The sequence below is a fragment of the Saccoglossus kowalevskii genome, chromosome 6 (genome assembly GCF_978046115.1).
Source record: "Saccoglossus kowalevskii chromosome 6, keSacKowa6.1, whole genome shotgun sequence".
In the NCBI taxonomy this organism is placed as follows: Eukaryota; Metazoa; Hemichordata; class Enteropneusta; family Harrimaniidae; genus Saccoglossus; species Saccoglossus kowalevskii.
In genome coordinates this window covers 20516140-20533849 of record NC_140646.1, presented here as the reverse complement: position 1 = coordinate 20533849, position 17710 = coordinate 20516140, and the positions used below count along the sequence as shown (strand labels likewise).

General features: G+C 35.1%; 2 protein-coding genes across 2 annotated transcripts; one reads left to right on the top strand and one right to left on the bottom strand.

Annotated features, from left to right (window-relative positions):
* Positions 1–4383: 4383 nt before the first annotated feature.
* Positions 4384–9125, bottom strand: LOC146741882 (uncharacterized). The gene is made up of 4 exons (XM_085500622.1): positions 8817–9125; positions 6106–6292; positions 5396–5719; positions 4384–4891 (listed from the first exon to the last, which is right to left on the bottom strand). Exons 1-4 carry the CDS (start codon positions 9123–9125, stop codon positions 4797–4799), a joined length of 915 nt encoding a protein of 304 aa, XP_085356748.1. The 3' UTR covers positions 4384–4796.
* A 6255-nt stretch (positions 9126–15380) lies between these two features.
* On the top strand, positions 15381–16393 carry LOC146741881 (uncharacterized protein KIAA1958-like). Its single transcript, XM_085500621.1, has 2 exons — positions 15381–15608; positions 15671–16393. The coding sequence occupies exons 1-2, from the start codon at positions 15381–15383 to the stop codon at positions 16391–16393; spliced, it is 951 nt and encodes a 316-aa protein (XP_085356747.1).
* Positions 16394–17710: the final 1317 nt, after the last annotated feature.

Sequence of the window (17710 nt, the reverse complement as noted above, 5' to 3'; positions counted from 1 at the left end):
CCATCCTCCTGTCAGAATTAATATATGTAATCGCACGAGTTAGAGTGTGCATATGCTTGTATATGCCACGAGTATTGGCAACATATTATGAATGCAAATATTAACTGAAGTTTAATATTTTTTCAACTATAGTCAAATGCGTTTGCTTTCTGATGCTAGCAATTATGGAAGTAGAAGTTTATGTGTAAACATGTCTGTTCATTATTCATTGCAATACCGTTCATATGTTTATAATCTCTGCCATAATTCTTTCAAAACTACCAAACAGATTGACGTAATCTGCGAAAGAGCAAGCGATTCTGCACAGAACACAATAAGTTTAGAATTAGTCTGTAAAAGAACTTTCTGAGAATTAAGTACAAATTGAATACACATTGTTTCTGAAGAATTTGCGTGTGTGTCATTACATTGCCCACTTATTGGACAAAACGTATTTGAAAATCGTGTGCTAAATGGAAAGGAATGAATTACATGGATAAGAAAGTAATAACAATTCAGTGGAAATTTATTAAATGACAAAATGATACAAATTCACAAAGATATGATTAATAGAAAAAAAATAAGATTATTTTGCAGATGTTGTGTATATGGACCACCTGCCATAATTTCAGTATGCAAATATCAGGAGAACAGTGACGTTTTATCTCGCGTCGGACTTTATATCCAAGATAATTTTCTCATACTCGGGCTTTTACAGAAGGGATTTCACAGAAGTAAAATTTTAATCACATTTCTATTATTATCAGAGAAAAGTCTCCAAAATGAAATTTTCTCGGTTACCGGTCTTTTGTTCATCTATTTACCTATTTTCCAGGAACGTCTTAATATGCCGTTAATACTTTGCTCATTACCCATGAAATATTATGATTGGCAGTATGCCGTTGTGGAAAACCTTATTCGGATTTCAGTGAACAGCTGGTAACAAGCAAAACGATAGTCAGGTAAACAGGCTCGATAATTAAGAACAGCTTTGTGCTTTTTGTATGATGAAAACTTTATATCAGATATTTTGATTTTTGATATGTTATCTCTCGTTTGTCTTAAGGCCCATACCATATTTTCTATGTCTTGTGACAGTAATATTTTTAATCTTGAATACACTCCGAGGCAAAAAGGCTTGCAGAAATTTTAAGACGTACAATATTTAAGTTTGTTTTTTGCTTTCCTCTGTTGAGCCTTTGATGTGATGTTCTTGTTAAATGGGCTGACAAATCAAAAGCGGAAATAAAAAATAAACTACACACACCATATGGAGTATTGTGTAATAAGATCTTATTTTGATCACTTAAGTGCTTTGGGAATTCTAATTGTATTAAAAGCTTTTTAACGTCAATGTCTTAGTATAACGCACGGAAGATAAACAAAATCAACCACGTAGTTGAACGAGTTGTGCTCACAGTACGGTGAAATTACAAATGTATAAATTGGATTTCAATTTGTGATTTTCATTTTCACTCTTGCTTTTGAATTTATATTGATCTAATCAACAAAACCATTAAAAATGGAAATCAAATATTAATTATAAATGCGTGAAATATGAAAAAATATAACGCAAAAAAACGTGACACTTTTCATAAAGTACGGTCGTGACCCTCATCGGTTGCCGCGTTCTTGCTACACATCATGCCTCAAATCCGTCAAACAACGAGTGCACCTGCAGATTTATTTATGCTTAGAAAGAAAGGTTCCTAGAACATTGTTTTATATAATAGTTTGTTTTTCATCTAAACTAGAGTAAATGTGACAATGCTGCGAAGATTAGACAACGTGGCAACTGCTAAAAAGACGGCGTCATGGTTAAGCAGTGTTCAACTTGTCTACAAGTGTGGTAATGTGGAAATGAATGTCAAACTGAGGCGTGGCCGACCCATTAGAAAAAAACTAATATTATTAAGCTAGGGCATATGATGAAGGCGGCATCTTGGAGGATAGATACCTGGCTCTAGACGACATTAAGACACGCCAAAAACACACCAGCTGTTTATTTGTTAAATCTGCAGTACACTGAGTGGAGAGATGGCTCAAGACGAGACCGACTTTCTCTTCTACTGTTTGGTGTTGTTTATCGTGAAAATGTAATTAAAACGGGGGCTTCACTACCGCTCAGATTTAATGAACTTGTAGAGTTTAGCATCAATGATTCAATCCTGTAATGTTTGATTTCTCTATCGTCATGATGTCATTAGCATGTCAATAGTAGTACAAATTGTCACTTCGTATGATTATGTTTAGAGCATCACCATACTACCATAGTTTTACCAACATTCCAACACTCAAAAATGAGCCTATGATTTATGCCCTTCCATTTACTGGGACTACATTGATGCTAGTGCTTATTGTGATGTTCCTTCTGCCATCGCCATGTACAGTAACTATATATCTCATAAAATTGAACAGCTTTGAACTTACTTAAACATGTTTTAATGTCGTTCAATTTCTCATTGGGCGATTGTTTTAACCTCACCAAAGAGATTAGTTTGATCGTATCTCTACATCAAACATCGCAGATTATTACGGTATTCTAGTGGTTCTAGATTTTACAAAAGGTTTTTTAAATTATGCCAATCCGGATGCAGTGATTATTACTGAGTTGATGAAATAGGAGACATTTGACCGCTACATAAATCTGCCATCAAATATAAATGACGAAACTAAACTTCTAACGGAAAAAAATGTATTGTTCTAGATACTGGTATGCCACTGGACTGCATTGGTTTTGGAAATAATTTGAACATCTTAATCTGTTGTAGCTGCCTGATATCCTAGTTCATGATATTAAATATGCCAAGGGTAAATTTATTGACCAAAATGAAAGCCCAGACTCCCGTAAAGATGTGCCCAACTGGTGCTTCGTGTTTGTAAAACCCGGTTGAGGTGAGTAGTTCCACACAAATAGGGAATTAAATTGTTGCAAGGTAAACTAACTGTAAACCTGCAATGGGTTGTGATGTACGATATACAGAATGGAAAAACTTAACTAACAAAAAATTAACTACGAAATAAAAGTAAGATCAACATTTTACAGTTTCAATATTGGTCTTTCGGATATTGTGTGACATAATAGTAGCATGAATTCAAGTGCAGTCATAAATATATTTTAGCGAATGGCAAATAACAATTTTTTTACATATGTTTCACAACACAGTAGACTGTCCTTAATCAGCTTGAATGCTCTCAAGAAAATCTTTCAGGGAAGACTGTGTCTCTCAATACATAAATGTGTCTTTGATTTGAAGAGTTGAGAACTCTTTTTAAGGACAGTATTCGTCGCGCCAAGTATGTGCGAGTATTGTATTGATACAAGTAGATAGGATACAAATATACACCAAAATGACCCAAATAAGGGATGAGACAATTTGGCGACACATTGGGAAAGAAAATAACAAAAACCAGACGCTTCGGGTCAGAACCCTTTTGTGTTTATACATTTTGATTTCTCCACAATCCAATGCGCTCTCCAATTGGCAAGCACAAACGTGAATTTTGAACTTGTACGTGATGTGCGCTAATACCGACATTGGCTATTGAAATATTCGTTGATGAGCTCCAATCATGCAAGAAGTTACTTAACAGAACCTTGGTAACACTTTAAGTCGCCATCTTCGTTCACATGGAAACTATATCTCGGGAACGACTAAAGCCATCACATAATCTACTGGTAAAAGAGGGAAACTGGCCGCCCCCGAAAATGTCAAAAAGTAATCATCACTGGACTGATATTCGACAGTTATGGCCTGAAATTTTGTTGTTGTAATTTCAGTGCTTGTTTTGGATTTATGAGTGATACTAGTACATTCAATCCGAATGACCATATCGGCTATTCAGACATGGAAGAAATATTTCCTGTTATCATCACACTAATCCACCCCTAGGTACATCTGACATTGCTTCGGGTACAGGTTTTCAGATTTTTTCAGAGGTATGTCCCTCTTAACGAGGCTTAAGCATCAATTATTTCGCGTATATGTACATATGTAAGGGGAATACTTGTAGTAAACGCGTGTTGCTCCTGGGTACTGTATCCACTGCATACCGTATTTCATGCGTGTAATTTCTATTATTAATTGAAGTTGAGTATGGATGCCAAATATACAATGTCAGGAATGTTTATTGTTTAGAACTATGACCGAAAACTGTTTTTCATGTCCGTTTGACGCAAAAGACAAAGTGTGCCTAGTTTGCAATTCGTGTTTTATCATTTGCATTTAAATAATCTTTTTTTTATTATGACCCTGTTAAAGAACGCTTTTATCAGTTATGTTTAGGGAATTGATGAGACAGAGGGATGCTAAGCATTAGTGGACGGAGGCGGAGTTTTGAAATTGATGAGTACCGATAGAATCCCAGGAATTGGACGGCTCCCGGAAGAACATCACAGTGGTGTGAATGTGCATTTGTGTATATTCAATATATTTATTATGAGAAATTTTCGTCCAGAAAATTGGCCAAATAATTTCAACTTGCTCAAACCTAACGTTTATAGAAAAATCATATACAGATACGACTTTAAAATTAAATATATAAAATGCCTATTTACTGATACATCCGTCATAAGTTGTGATATATGTGAAAGTCGAACATTACTACTAAACTCAACCAAGTGCAAATATATAAGAAACATGTATTTCGACTTATCGTTACTACATCCACTCGAACGATACAGTTGTAATTCACTTAAAATCAAAACATAATTATATCGTATTTGAGAATAGAGTTTACTCTGATAAAAACTGTGATTTCATTGTGAAAGTTATACATTGCAATCCTCTACAATGTGGTTAGTTTGCAATACCTTTTCAGTGTCCATAATTATAAGATGTAAGAACGGCTGCAACTGTGGGTACGACTATGGCACAAATTATGACAGTCACGAATGGTACCAGAAACATATCTGTAAAGATATGTATAGATTATATAGTCTGTAGAACATATGCATAACACACATATACATGCGTTTACACAATTCATAATTCAACTATCCACTTGGTAAATTTAACATAGGGGAGGCCATGGCTTGATATAAATGATGTTACACATGCGATTGGCATATCACTTTTATATCATGTTCATGTACTGTATCATATCTTCCGAATACTCGTATCAGTAGCTTACATATCACGGAGATGTATTGACCCAATCACATCGACCGCGTTCCCACCTCGTTCACACACTCATACGTTTCAAGCACAGACTGCTGGATGTATTTGCTAGTATGTATTACAGGAATGTACCGATCCAATCATACGATATAACCGAGTATTGTCACCACCATTACATTTGTAACACATCGAATTGATGCAACAATTAACGGCAAATAAATTGGTTAATTCGTAAGAAGCACGACTTAAAACATCGGGAGGTTATGCCATAATTCATACCACATATTCATACATACCGTATCTGAACACACAACCGCATTTAATTGTTGTTTCTTGTGGTTTCAGATTTTCGGTAGTTTCGAATTCAGTACCATGGTCATAGGTAGTAGTTTCTAAATCAGTGTACTGTACATGTGCAGTGCTGCTGCTTTCATCAGTTGAAATCCTTGTCCTAACAACAGATGCAAGTGTAGTGCCTGCAACCGATGTTAAGATGTCAAATTCTGGTGGATATGCAGTGCTTTCCACTGATGTTGGCAGCTGAGTTGTCTTAAACGTAGACGAACCTTTGGATTGTGTTGTGATTGTTGTACTTATGGTTTGCGTGGAGGGTTCAACAACTAAAGAAGAATAACACAGTGCGAATTAATTATAAAAGCTTGTCATAAAAACAATGGATTGCAGCTTCCTCACATATATTCTTGTAAAATGTGCACACATGACACTTGTTATTTTTCATACACATTTATATAGTTCCGCCTATCCCTTCTACTCTCACATGAGAATTCGAAGTAAACGTTTGACCTTTAGCCTACCCAGATTGCTTATTTTAGCATGTTCATTCAGTTAGCATAACGCTTTGAACTCAATATATTTTTATCAGAGCTAACATATTATAACATCAACACTATTTTTTATCTCAATATGGTCTAATACACAGTGGTCAATACCAGGGTGCTTGTTTTTTTTACTTATGTGTATTTTAAGGAAACACAAATTCTCTTACCAGGATATGATTCACAAATATACGGATAGCGAATACCACAGTTAACATCATTCCATGTGTCGGTTACCGCCCCATCTCGTACGTCCAACACTAAACAATTCTCATTACCACCACCATTACTGGGTTCATCTGTACCCCAGTTTGAGTATAACAGATCTGCTTCCCCACACATGAATCTTCCCTCCTCCTGTCGAATTACGAGAAGACAACATGCAGTGATTGGCACAGAACAGAGTTAACTAAATTAATTACGTCTAAATGGGCTGGATATATTATTATATTAAGTGTTATTATACAACAGTTACTACTACTGTGACCTTTGATGTTTCAGAATATAATAATTTTAAGTATATACATCCAATACGTATGCTAAGGTAAGACGTGGAGTCATATAACTATGCACATATACAACGTTATTGGATTTCATTTATCTTCTTTCCTCGTTAATTGATCAATATAAACATAACAAAAACATCTTGAATCAGACTAAAATTTGCCGAATAACTATAAAATTCAGCTAAGTTATACACGAGTTTTGTCTATGTGTCTGGTCGCTGAACATCAATTTTTTTACTTTGCTTCTAGTGACCATTCATTAAAACATAATTGTTGCACAGTCATTATTACTAGACTTAGAACAGGAATGGCCTATAAAATTCTAAGTGCTTCACCAGAGACTGATATTTGGAGGTGACTCATGCGTTTGATATAACAAAAGCGTTTAATAGATATGAGTAAATGTTAAATATTCTTTTTAAAATTAAACCAGAACATACGTTATCGTGCCCCTGATAGTTTAACAAGTTTTCTACAAGATACATTTGTTCATAACGTAGAATGGGATGCAGTCCCAGCTTAACAATTTTATTTGCTTATGTATCGCTTTAAGATTCTTGGACATGTACAGGTTTGGGGTTTTATTTAATATTTTAAATAGTGATGTATTTTTCTCCTTATTGAATTTTTTTGGTATGCGCAAATCACGTGATTGTATGGTAGCTAAATAATGGTGGGACAAAAATATTCCAAAAATCATGGCAGTTCAGTGTAATTATATATAAAAAATCTATATACATCTGGCCCATGGATTAAGCTTTTTACATCATGGTTGACTATAACCATTATCTCATGATATTGGTGGTTTTACAATATTTCTTGGCGAAATATATATAAATTTGAACATTCCTTTCAGATGTCGGTAAAATGCCACATATATGTGAGATTTCTAAAACTAAACTACAAAGCATTGTGGGTAATGATTTGAAAGACACCCTGGTCATGTCTTTGTTTATTTTTAAATAATGTAAAGTAGAAATCAAAAGATAACTAACTTAATAAGCAAATTCATAGTCATCGAAAGAAATTTACGTTCAATCACCAAAACTAATAATTAATGAAGTCTTAAATAATTACTAATTTTGGAAATCTTTGGGGGGCATGTTTTGAATAATGCATCAACCCAAACAAACGTTTTGTCAGAACTTATGTCTGACACGCATAGAAAATCCATAATTTAACATTAACATTGACATATTTCACTGTTGTGGTCACATCACATCGTTTTGTAGGGTATACAAATTTTCCAAACGAAAATAGCGATTGCAAGATTTTTACGAACAAAGCTTATTCTTGGTTTCATTGTCCATTTTCCTTCACCCCTGTTGAGCATCGACCTCATAAATATTAAAAATTTGCTATCGCTCAAAAAACTGACACGTTTTGGGAACGGTTTGTGTTTTGGTTCATTGCATATCAGTATTGGAAATACCCAGTATATATATTTAGATGTGCAACAAATTATACTTATTGTAAACGAATTTACAAACTCCAGAGACGACGAAATTTTATTAATATAATTATTGTATTTGTGTGATACAAATTTTAGTTTATTAGACACCACAAATAAACATTCATCATAATAGCAGCAAAAGCACTTAATTGGAGTTCTCACGCCATATGAATGATACTATGCACATATCTTCAGGCGATTTTAATTCTAATTGTGTGTATTAAAAGCTATTTAAGACTTATGCCTGGAACAGAAAAACACGTTAATGCGTCAAAATTGTGAAGGATATGTTCCATTCGAAAGCACATACTATGAAATTAAAAGTGTCATATTTATTTATTTACTTATTTTATTTATTTATTTTAATTAGATGATTTAGATATGTAAACACAAACTTAATGGAAATTGATTTCTTGCCAACATTATCCCAGCATAGGTCACTTGTATCCAGTTACTTGTATAATTTTGGAAAGTTATTTGAAAAATTATCGTTTAGTTACACATATGTAAACGAAAAGAAATTACGTCAGTTTACCTCCTAGGAATGTCAAATAGGCCATATTTACTTACAATTGGAAGTCTGAACAATTTCATTTTGGTGACTATTTCAAATTCAGGATGATTGTGTAATTAATTTGATTATTAATATTGGAAAGTCAACAATGTAGCTACGGCCAGAATCATTATTAATAATTAATTTTATGTTGACATACAAGTCAATGTATTGTCAACATAATGCAGTTTAACATTGAGACCAAATAGTTGAGTTGACTCAACAAATCTAGTATACAACTATTATTTGAAGGCTTATTAGAAAGAATCGCTGCTATAGGGTCTTAAGATGTTTGGATAAGTCGCAACTATATGACTCGATCAAGCACATACAACATGTGTGTTCATGGTAAAGTTTGATTTTACTAACCGCACTATCAGTACATCCAAGATACCAAAATAGATGAGAAGGTACTTCATTAGGGTTGCCATAACGCCTCTTCAGTCCTTCTTCGTATAGAAAGGCGTTTTCTTCTTCTGAATTGGGCACAGCAAGCGCAGCATCCCACAAATTTTCGCACTTGTCCTTAGCTGCTGCCCAGGTGGCAAAATAACCAGATCTACTGAACTTGTAACATGACGACTGAAATGCAATCCAACCGTCGTCGCACCCTAATGACAAACCTAACAAGTTGAAGAAAAATACTACCTGCCAGAAATGTTTTCTTGAACACTTCATGCTGAAATGTACAAGGCTTTAATGTATTCAAATTGAGTATCTTGAGCGTGTAAACTACACTTTTCACACTCGGAAGTGACGTCATATTATCAGCTATGAATAATTTAGTATGTAGTTCACAACAAAACGTAGACAATAATCAGAAGGGTGTGCAATATGCAATATTGTTGCTAATGATTGTTCGGGATTACATACTAAATTATTCATACCTGATAGTATGACATCACTTCCGTGTGTGGAAACTGTAGTTTACGCTCTCAAGATAATCTATTTAAATACATTAAAGCCTTGTACATTTCAGCATGAGGTGTTCCAGAAAACATTTCTGGCAGGTGGTATTCCTCTTCGACTTGTTCGGTTTGTCATTAGAGTGTGACGATGGTTGGGTTTCATTTCAGTCGTCATGCTACAAGTTCAGTACATCTGGTTATTTTAACACCTGGGCAACAGCTATGGACAACTGCGAACATATATGGGGTGCTACACTTGCTGTGCCCAATTCAGAAGCAGAAAACGCCTTTCTATACGACGAAGGACTGAAGAGGCGTCATGGCAACCCGTTTGGGGTACCATCTCATCTGTATTGGTATCTTGGATGTACTGATAGTGCGGTTAGTAAAATCAAACTTTACCATAAACACACATGTTATGTGCTTGACCGATTCATATAGCTGCGACTTATCCAAACATCTTAAGACCCTATAGCAGCGATTTTTTTCTAATAAGCCTTCAAATATTAGTTGTATTTGTTGAGTCAACTCAAATATTTGGTCTCAATGTTAAATTTGCATTATGTTGACAATACATGTACATTGACTTGTATGTCCACATAAAATTAATTATCAATGATGATTCTGGCCGTACTTACATTGTTGACTTTCCAATAATAATCAAATTAATTACACAATCATTCTAAATTTGAAATGACAATTTAAGACTTCCAATTTTAAGTAAATATTGCCAATTTGGCATTCCAAGGAGGTATACTGAAGTAATTTCTTTTTATTTACATATGTGTAACTCTTGAAAAATAAACGATAAATTTTCAAATAACCTTCCAAAATTATACAAGTGACTGGATACAAGTGACTAATGCTGAGATAATGTTGACAAAGCATCAATCTCCATTAAGTTGTTTACATATTTAAAAAAACAAATAGAATAAATAAATATGACTTAATTTCATAGCATGTGCTTGCGATTGTAACATATCCTTAACCATCTTGACGCATTAACGTGTTTTTCTGTTTCAGGCATAAGTTTTAAAAAGCTTTTTAATACACACAATTAAAATTAAAATCGCCCGAAGATATGTGCATAGTATCATCCATATGGCGTAAGAACTCCAATTAAGTGTTTTTGCTGCTATTATGATGAATGTATATTTGTGTGTCTAATAAACTAAAATTTTTATCACACGGTTACAAAAACAATCATGTTAATAACATTTCGAGTTTGTAAATTTATTACAATGACTATCATTTGTTGCCCTCTAAATATATATACTAGATATAATCAAGCAAATAATCCGTGGCCAAAAGGTGTCAGGTTTTTTAGTAATAGAAAATGTTTAATATTTATGTGTTCGAAGCTCCAAAGTAGGGAAGGAAGTGACCATTGAAATCAAGAATAAGCTTTGTTCATCAAAATCTTGCAAACGCAATTTCCGGTTGAAAAATGTTTCATACCATACAAAAAAATGTGATGTGACTTTGACTACGACAGTAAAATATGTCAATGTCAATGTTAGATTATGGATGTACTATTTGTGTCAGACATGAGTTCTGACAAAACGTCTATTTGGGAAAACTTGATACATCTCAATCATCTAGAAATTTAAATTCTAGACAACAATTTTAGAAACAATGTAAAACTGAAACAATGGAGTTTTTTATTAGAAAGAAACAATGCAAGTCAAAACAATTTCCTGATTCCTAAGAAGATGCTATACATATTCACTGAACTATCTAGATCTGCCCTCAATAGTATTACTGGTTATCAACAACTCAGTATCTTGTTATGTTATAAATTAAGAAATATTGATCGCTAATATGTCGATCTCGCGAAATCTTTCAAATTACTAGAAAGAGTATATAGCCAGCATTGGCTCGAATTGTACTTTAAGTATATTTATTTCACTTAAAGTACACTTCTTGTAAGGTAAGAATGTTACAAGTTTAGCTAATATATACTTTTTTTGCATCTTGTTGAAAATTAGTAATTTAGGGTGTACTTACTTTGTGTTTTCCAACCACCAGCAATCAGAACATTATTGTTGAGAAAATAAATGAAATTCAAGTAAATTTTAACCATATACATACTTTGGTCTCATCATTTTGCATCATTCGAAACATGCCCCCAAAAAGATTTCCAAAATAAGTACAATTCAAGTATACAACTGTAATTATTTTAAACTTATTATTTGAGACTTAATTATAAGTTTTAATTATTGAACTTGTGAATTTCTGTTGATGACTATGAATTTGCTTATCATTTTAGTTATCTTGTGTCTTGTGCCTACTTTACATTATTTAAAAATAAGTTTATTTTTAGAAATTTCACATATATGCGGCATTTTAACCGACTTCTGAAACTACCAAAAATGCTCAAATTAATACATTTCGTTACAATAATTCAATGATTATTGTAAAACTATCAATATCATGAGATAATGGTTATAGTCACCCATGATGTGAAAAGCTTAATCAATGGGTCAGATTCATTTAGACTTCATATAATTACATACTTCTTTATTACACTGAACTACCATGATTTTTGGAATATCATTTCCTACCACATTCTGAACTATAACCCAATATATTTATTTAGCTACTATATAATCGCGTGATTTGCGCACATAAAAATAAAATAACGAGAAAAACACAAAAATATTTAAAATATAAAATCAAATCACAAACCTTAAAAGATATACATAAGCAAATAAACATTTTGAATCAAATCAAATTTAAAACGAATACCAATTTGTTTAGTATGTCCATTTTATTCACAATTTCGTCAATTGTATATTCCAAAATACTATTTCAACCCTTCATCTGTTTATAAATTTGTAGAATTATTAACTTCACAAAAAACCAATGTGATTAAAAGTTTGGCAGCCAGTGCATACTTTGAAACTTGTAAGCGATATTGCCATTCATATTTTTTGTAATTTAAGAATATCTATGTATATACATATATGGGCCGATGACCTTGAACTTGTAAATAAAGACCATACCATATATATAATACTTAATATAATAATATCTCCGGCCCATTTAGACTTTATAAATTTAGTTAACTCTGTACTGTGCTAATCACTGCATGTCGTCTTCTCGTATTCCGACAGGAAGAAGGAAGGTTCATGTGTGGGGAAGCAGATATGTTATATTCAAACTGGGGTACAGGTGAACCCAATGATAATGGTGGTAATGAGGACTGTGTAGTGTTGGACCTACGAGATGGGGCGGTAACCAGTACATGGAATGATGTTCCATGTGATAATCACTATCCGTATATTTGTGAATCATACCCTGGTGAGAGGATTTGTGTTTCTCAAAATAAGTCAACATAAAGCAAGCACCATTGTATTGACCACTTTGCCACTGTGTATGAGACCATATTGAGATAAAACAATTATGTTGATGTTATATTGTTCGCTTTGACTAAAATATATTTCAAAGCGTTATGCTAACTCAGTGAACATGATAAAATAGGCAATCTGGGTAGGCTAAAGGTCCAATGTCTACTTAAAATATACAACGCGAACTCTCAAGTGCGAGTAGATGGGAGAGGCGGAACTCTGCTATATAAATGTGTATGCCAAATAACAAGTGTCATGTGTGCACATTTTACGAGAATATTGTTTGTATGGCAAGCTTTTATAATTATTTCGTACTGTGTTATTCTTCTTCAATAGTTGAACCCTCCAGAAAAACTATAAGTACAACACAATCTGAAGTGTCGTCCACGTTTAACACAACTCAACTGTCGACATCGGTTGCAAGCACTACATTTGCCCATGAATCAATTAATCAAGCATCTGTTGTTAGGACAAGGATGTCAACTGATGAAGAGAAGACCACGCCACACATCAGCACCGAACATGTACAGTACACTGATTTAGAAACTACTACCTATGACCATGGTACTGAAGACAAAACTACGGAAAATCTGGAACCACAAGAAACAACTACTAAATGCGGCTGTGTGTTCAGATACGGTATGTATGAATGTATGGTATGAATTATGACATAACCTCCTGATGTTTTAAGTTATACCTATTACGAATTTAAGGAAATAGCCAATTAACTAGCCGTATATTGTTGCATGAATTCGATGTTACGTTGTTACAATTTTTAAGGGTGGTGACAATACTCGGTGATATCGTATGATTGGGTCGGTACATTTCTGTAATACATACTCGCAAATACATCCAGTAGTCTGTGCTTGAAACGTGTGAAATCTGTGAATATATCTACGTAGTGGGAACGCGAGCGATTTGATTGGGTCAATACATTCACGTGATATATAAGCTAGTGATACGAGTATTTTGGTGATATGATTACATCATACACATGATATGAAAGTGATATGCCCGCCGCATGTGTGACATCATTTATATCTAGCCATTGCCTCCCCTATGTTAAATTTGCCAAGTGGATATTTGAATTATGAATTGTGTAAACGCGTGTATATGTGTGTTTTATATAGCTTCTACTGACTATATAATCTATACATATCTTTACAGATATATTTCTGGTACCATTCGTGACTGTCATAATTTGTGCCATAGTCGTACCCACAGTTGCAGCCGTTCTTACATCTTATAATTATGTGCACTGAAAAGGTGTGGGTAGTCATTGGATAATAACCACTTTGTAAAGGAGTGTAACTTTCACAATGAAATCACAGCTTTCGTCATAGCAAATTGTGTTCACATTCTCAAATACGATATAATTATGTTTTGGTTTTAAGTGAATTCCAACTGTATCGTTAGAGCTGATGGAGTAACAATAAGTCGAAATACAACATTCTGATATATTTATACATTTTTTTTTAATTCGTATCTGTATATGATCTTTCTATACACGTTTTTAGGTTTGAGCAAGGTGAATTGACTTGGCCAAGTACGAGCAATTGTCTGGACTAACATTTCTCACAATAAACATATTGAATATACACAAGTGCACATTCACACCACTGTTCTTTTTCCGGGAACCGTCCAACCCTCGGGTTTTCATTGGTGCTCATCAATTTCAAAACCTAACAAGATTATAATTACAAAGATTATTTAAATACAATTGATAAAACACGAATTGCAAGCAAGGCACACTCTTCCGTTTGCGTCAAACGGACATAATATTCATGCCATATTGGAACGGAGACTGAATACAATAGAATACTCTGTCTACTATATGCTCACCTGGCTACTTAGCCACTAACCAATCAGAGCATGTGGAATCCCACCTGTGAATAATTTACATACAAATAGATAACAATTATCTGCTAATCTACGTAACGCAGATAATTTTTCATTATTAGCAACAATTGTTTTATATAATTTACCCAGAAATAATGGGTTGCCTTGTTGCTTTGTTAAGGTGATTAAAATCCTAATACAGGCCATCATCGCATATTGAGTCATCACATGGACATCTAACCCCACCACAAAACAGGATTACGCAAACATAAAAACTCATATGAAAATTATGTTAGTGTTATGATATCAGGATATATTTCTTCAATGTGGGAACGGCCGATATGGTCATTCGGATTGAACGTATCACACATGAACCAAAAAACACTGAGATTACAGTATCTAAAAGAATTTCGTGCTATAACTGTCGAATATCAGTTCAGTGATGCTTGCTTCTTGGCGTGTTCGGGGTGGCCAGTTTCCATATTTTTACCAGTAAATTAAGTGATGGCTGTAGTCGTGCCCGAGATATGAATACGAAGATGACGACGCTGATAAAAAAACAGCAAAAAAAGAGATGTTCTATTAGGTAATTCCTTGCATGACTAGAGCGCACCAGGGAATATTTCAACAAGTCATAGTCGGTATTATCATATACGTCGTATTGCCCGGCCTCGTAACGCTATGGGAATCCCGATGCGCGAGCCGGGCCGTGCAATAATTTTCCATATCACGCTCGGGCCCCGTTTGCCATATTTGGTAAACGCGTCTATTTCCTGGAACTACTTTCTGTTTACAAACAACGCGCGTAATTTGAGATTATCGTCTGCGCTTTGATAATGGCTGACGATATTATTCAGTGGATGGGAAATATACTGAAAGACCAGTTGGACTCTTTATTATTTGGTGATGATAAAGTCGACAGTGTCGCGGAAAGTGTCGGGAAAGAAGATTTAGAAGCTGTGGGCGATTTTATAAAATCACAACGAAAGCAAGCACAGTTCGTACAACTGAACGAGACGTCGCAAAGGTACGGAGTTATATTCAGAGCCGATATGCCGACCACCGTAAGCTATCGGAGATTCCACCTAAGACACTGAACGAGTACACATTCTTTGTTAACCTGAAGAAACAGGATGGAACTGATTATGAACCAGGATCCGTCTCTGCAATAAAGCACAGCTTAGAAAGATATCTCACCGAAAACAACTACGGAGTATCTCTGTGTGATAAACATTTTTCGTTAACAAATGATGCTTTGAAGGCAAAACAGATGCGCCTCAAGAAAACTGGCCTCGGTTGCGGTAGTCACGCCAGTGAAGCAATATCTCCGGAAGAAGAAGACGCAATGTGGAAAGAAGGTAAACTAGGGACCGCCGATGGAGACACCCTCAATTTCACGCTGTGGTATTTATTTACCAAACATTTCGGACTTCGCGGCCGGGATGAACATAGAAAATTGTGCCATGGAGACATTACTGTACAACGAGATGGTTCGGGACGCGAATTTCTGCAGTTCAAAGAACGCGACACTAAGACTCCTGATGGAAATATGGTGATCGGCGTGTGGTCCCCCCCCCCTCGTATGTTTGCCCTTCCCGACAGTTCCAGGGACCCTGTCCGAATTTATAGAGAGCATGTTCGACACCGTCCGATTAATACATGCGGGCTCGACAGTCCGTTTTATATCCAACAGATTCCCGCATCTCGTGTCAACTCACTTTCGTGGTATTCTTCTCGTCCGATGGGGAAAAACAAGATAGCATCATTCATGCCCGAGCTGCCGCTTCCATGTCCTTTACCGGAAGAAAAACAAACCACTCTGTTCGGAAGACGACTGTTCAAACCCTGACGAAAGCCGGTATTCCACCACAACAAATCATAAAGATAACTGGTCACAAAAACTACTTGACAACTAGTGCACGGATTATTCCTGATTCCACAGCGCCAGAGTGTGTCAATTTTACCATCCATAGCATTTGAATGAATGAATATGAACATTAACATTAATTAATTAAATGAATTGTAATTTGTTTGGACTTTTATTAGACGGGAACCCCCAACCAAGGAATGTTATTTGCCGTGGACCAGATCTGTCATCACTGATGTCTTTGATGCGCACTAAATATGTGGGTTATTATGTTGTTCCAATAACACACAAGTTGTAAACGTGTAATTATTATTTCCACTATGACCATTTAAAGTCTAAAAAAGGGGATTAAGTGACGTTTAACAATCTGATATTTAAAGTGTATTTTGTATCATTCCTGGAAGTATAGAGGTGACGTGAACAACTCGGGAGCCAATCAGCGACGGCCTTACAGATGAATAACGATTTCGGTTTCAAATACCACAGGAAACTGTTCTTCGTGTAATGAGGGGGTTGGTATACAAGGCATTTTTCATTCATGCTGTTGAATTTTATTGACATTGGCTTTATGTTACCCTAACGGATCGTTTGGCTATAAAGCTTAGTTTCCCCCCCCCCATTTGTTTGAAACTGAAAAAAACAGATTTTCAACTTGCCTCATTATTTAGTTTTAAATCATATTCAAGATGGCTGCCCATATAGTAACTATCAGTAAATTTTATTTTTATTTGTACGACAGCCAGCTGACTGGGAGTCGAATCACGCTTCAAACTAGTCTGACGTAATTGAAGTGCGCCCTCATAGAAAAGAGTCTTGTTTGAAAGGCCAATCTTAAGTTTTGAATTAATTTTAATCTATCCAATACTGTCAGCTCACCGGAGTTATTTCCAGGCTTTCTTTGATTCGTGATTTTTTCTTGCTACAATAACGCTGGTCAACACATTGTAACATAAGTATGTTGTTGAATCATTTGTGTTTAAAGCGCGGTAGTCGTCGGGCATGTTTGACATTTGTGCTGATAAACATTGATTTTCCCACAATCCAATGCGCTCTTCAAATGGAAATCACAAGTATGAGGTTTGACCTGGGTGCGACTTGCACTGATTACCGCTGGTGACTCCTTCGATACGCTCCAATCACATGAAAGTCAAAGTCGCCATCTTTGTTTATATGTGACCCATATATCTAGTACATGCGCAGCGCGACGACTACCGCGCTTTAAAGGGTGGCAGTCGTCGCGCCAAGTCCTGTTCGATATGGGAGTAAATTACATTATTTATTTACATGAAATTCGAACAC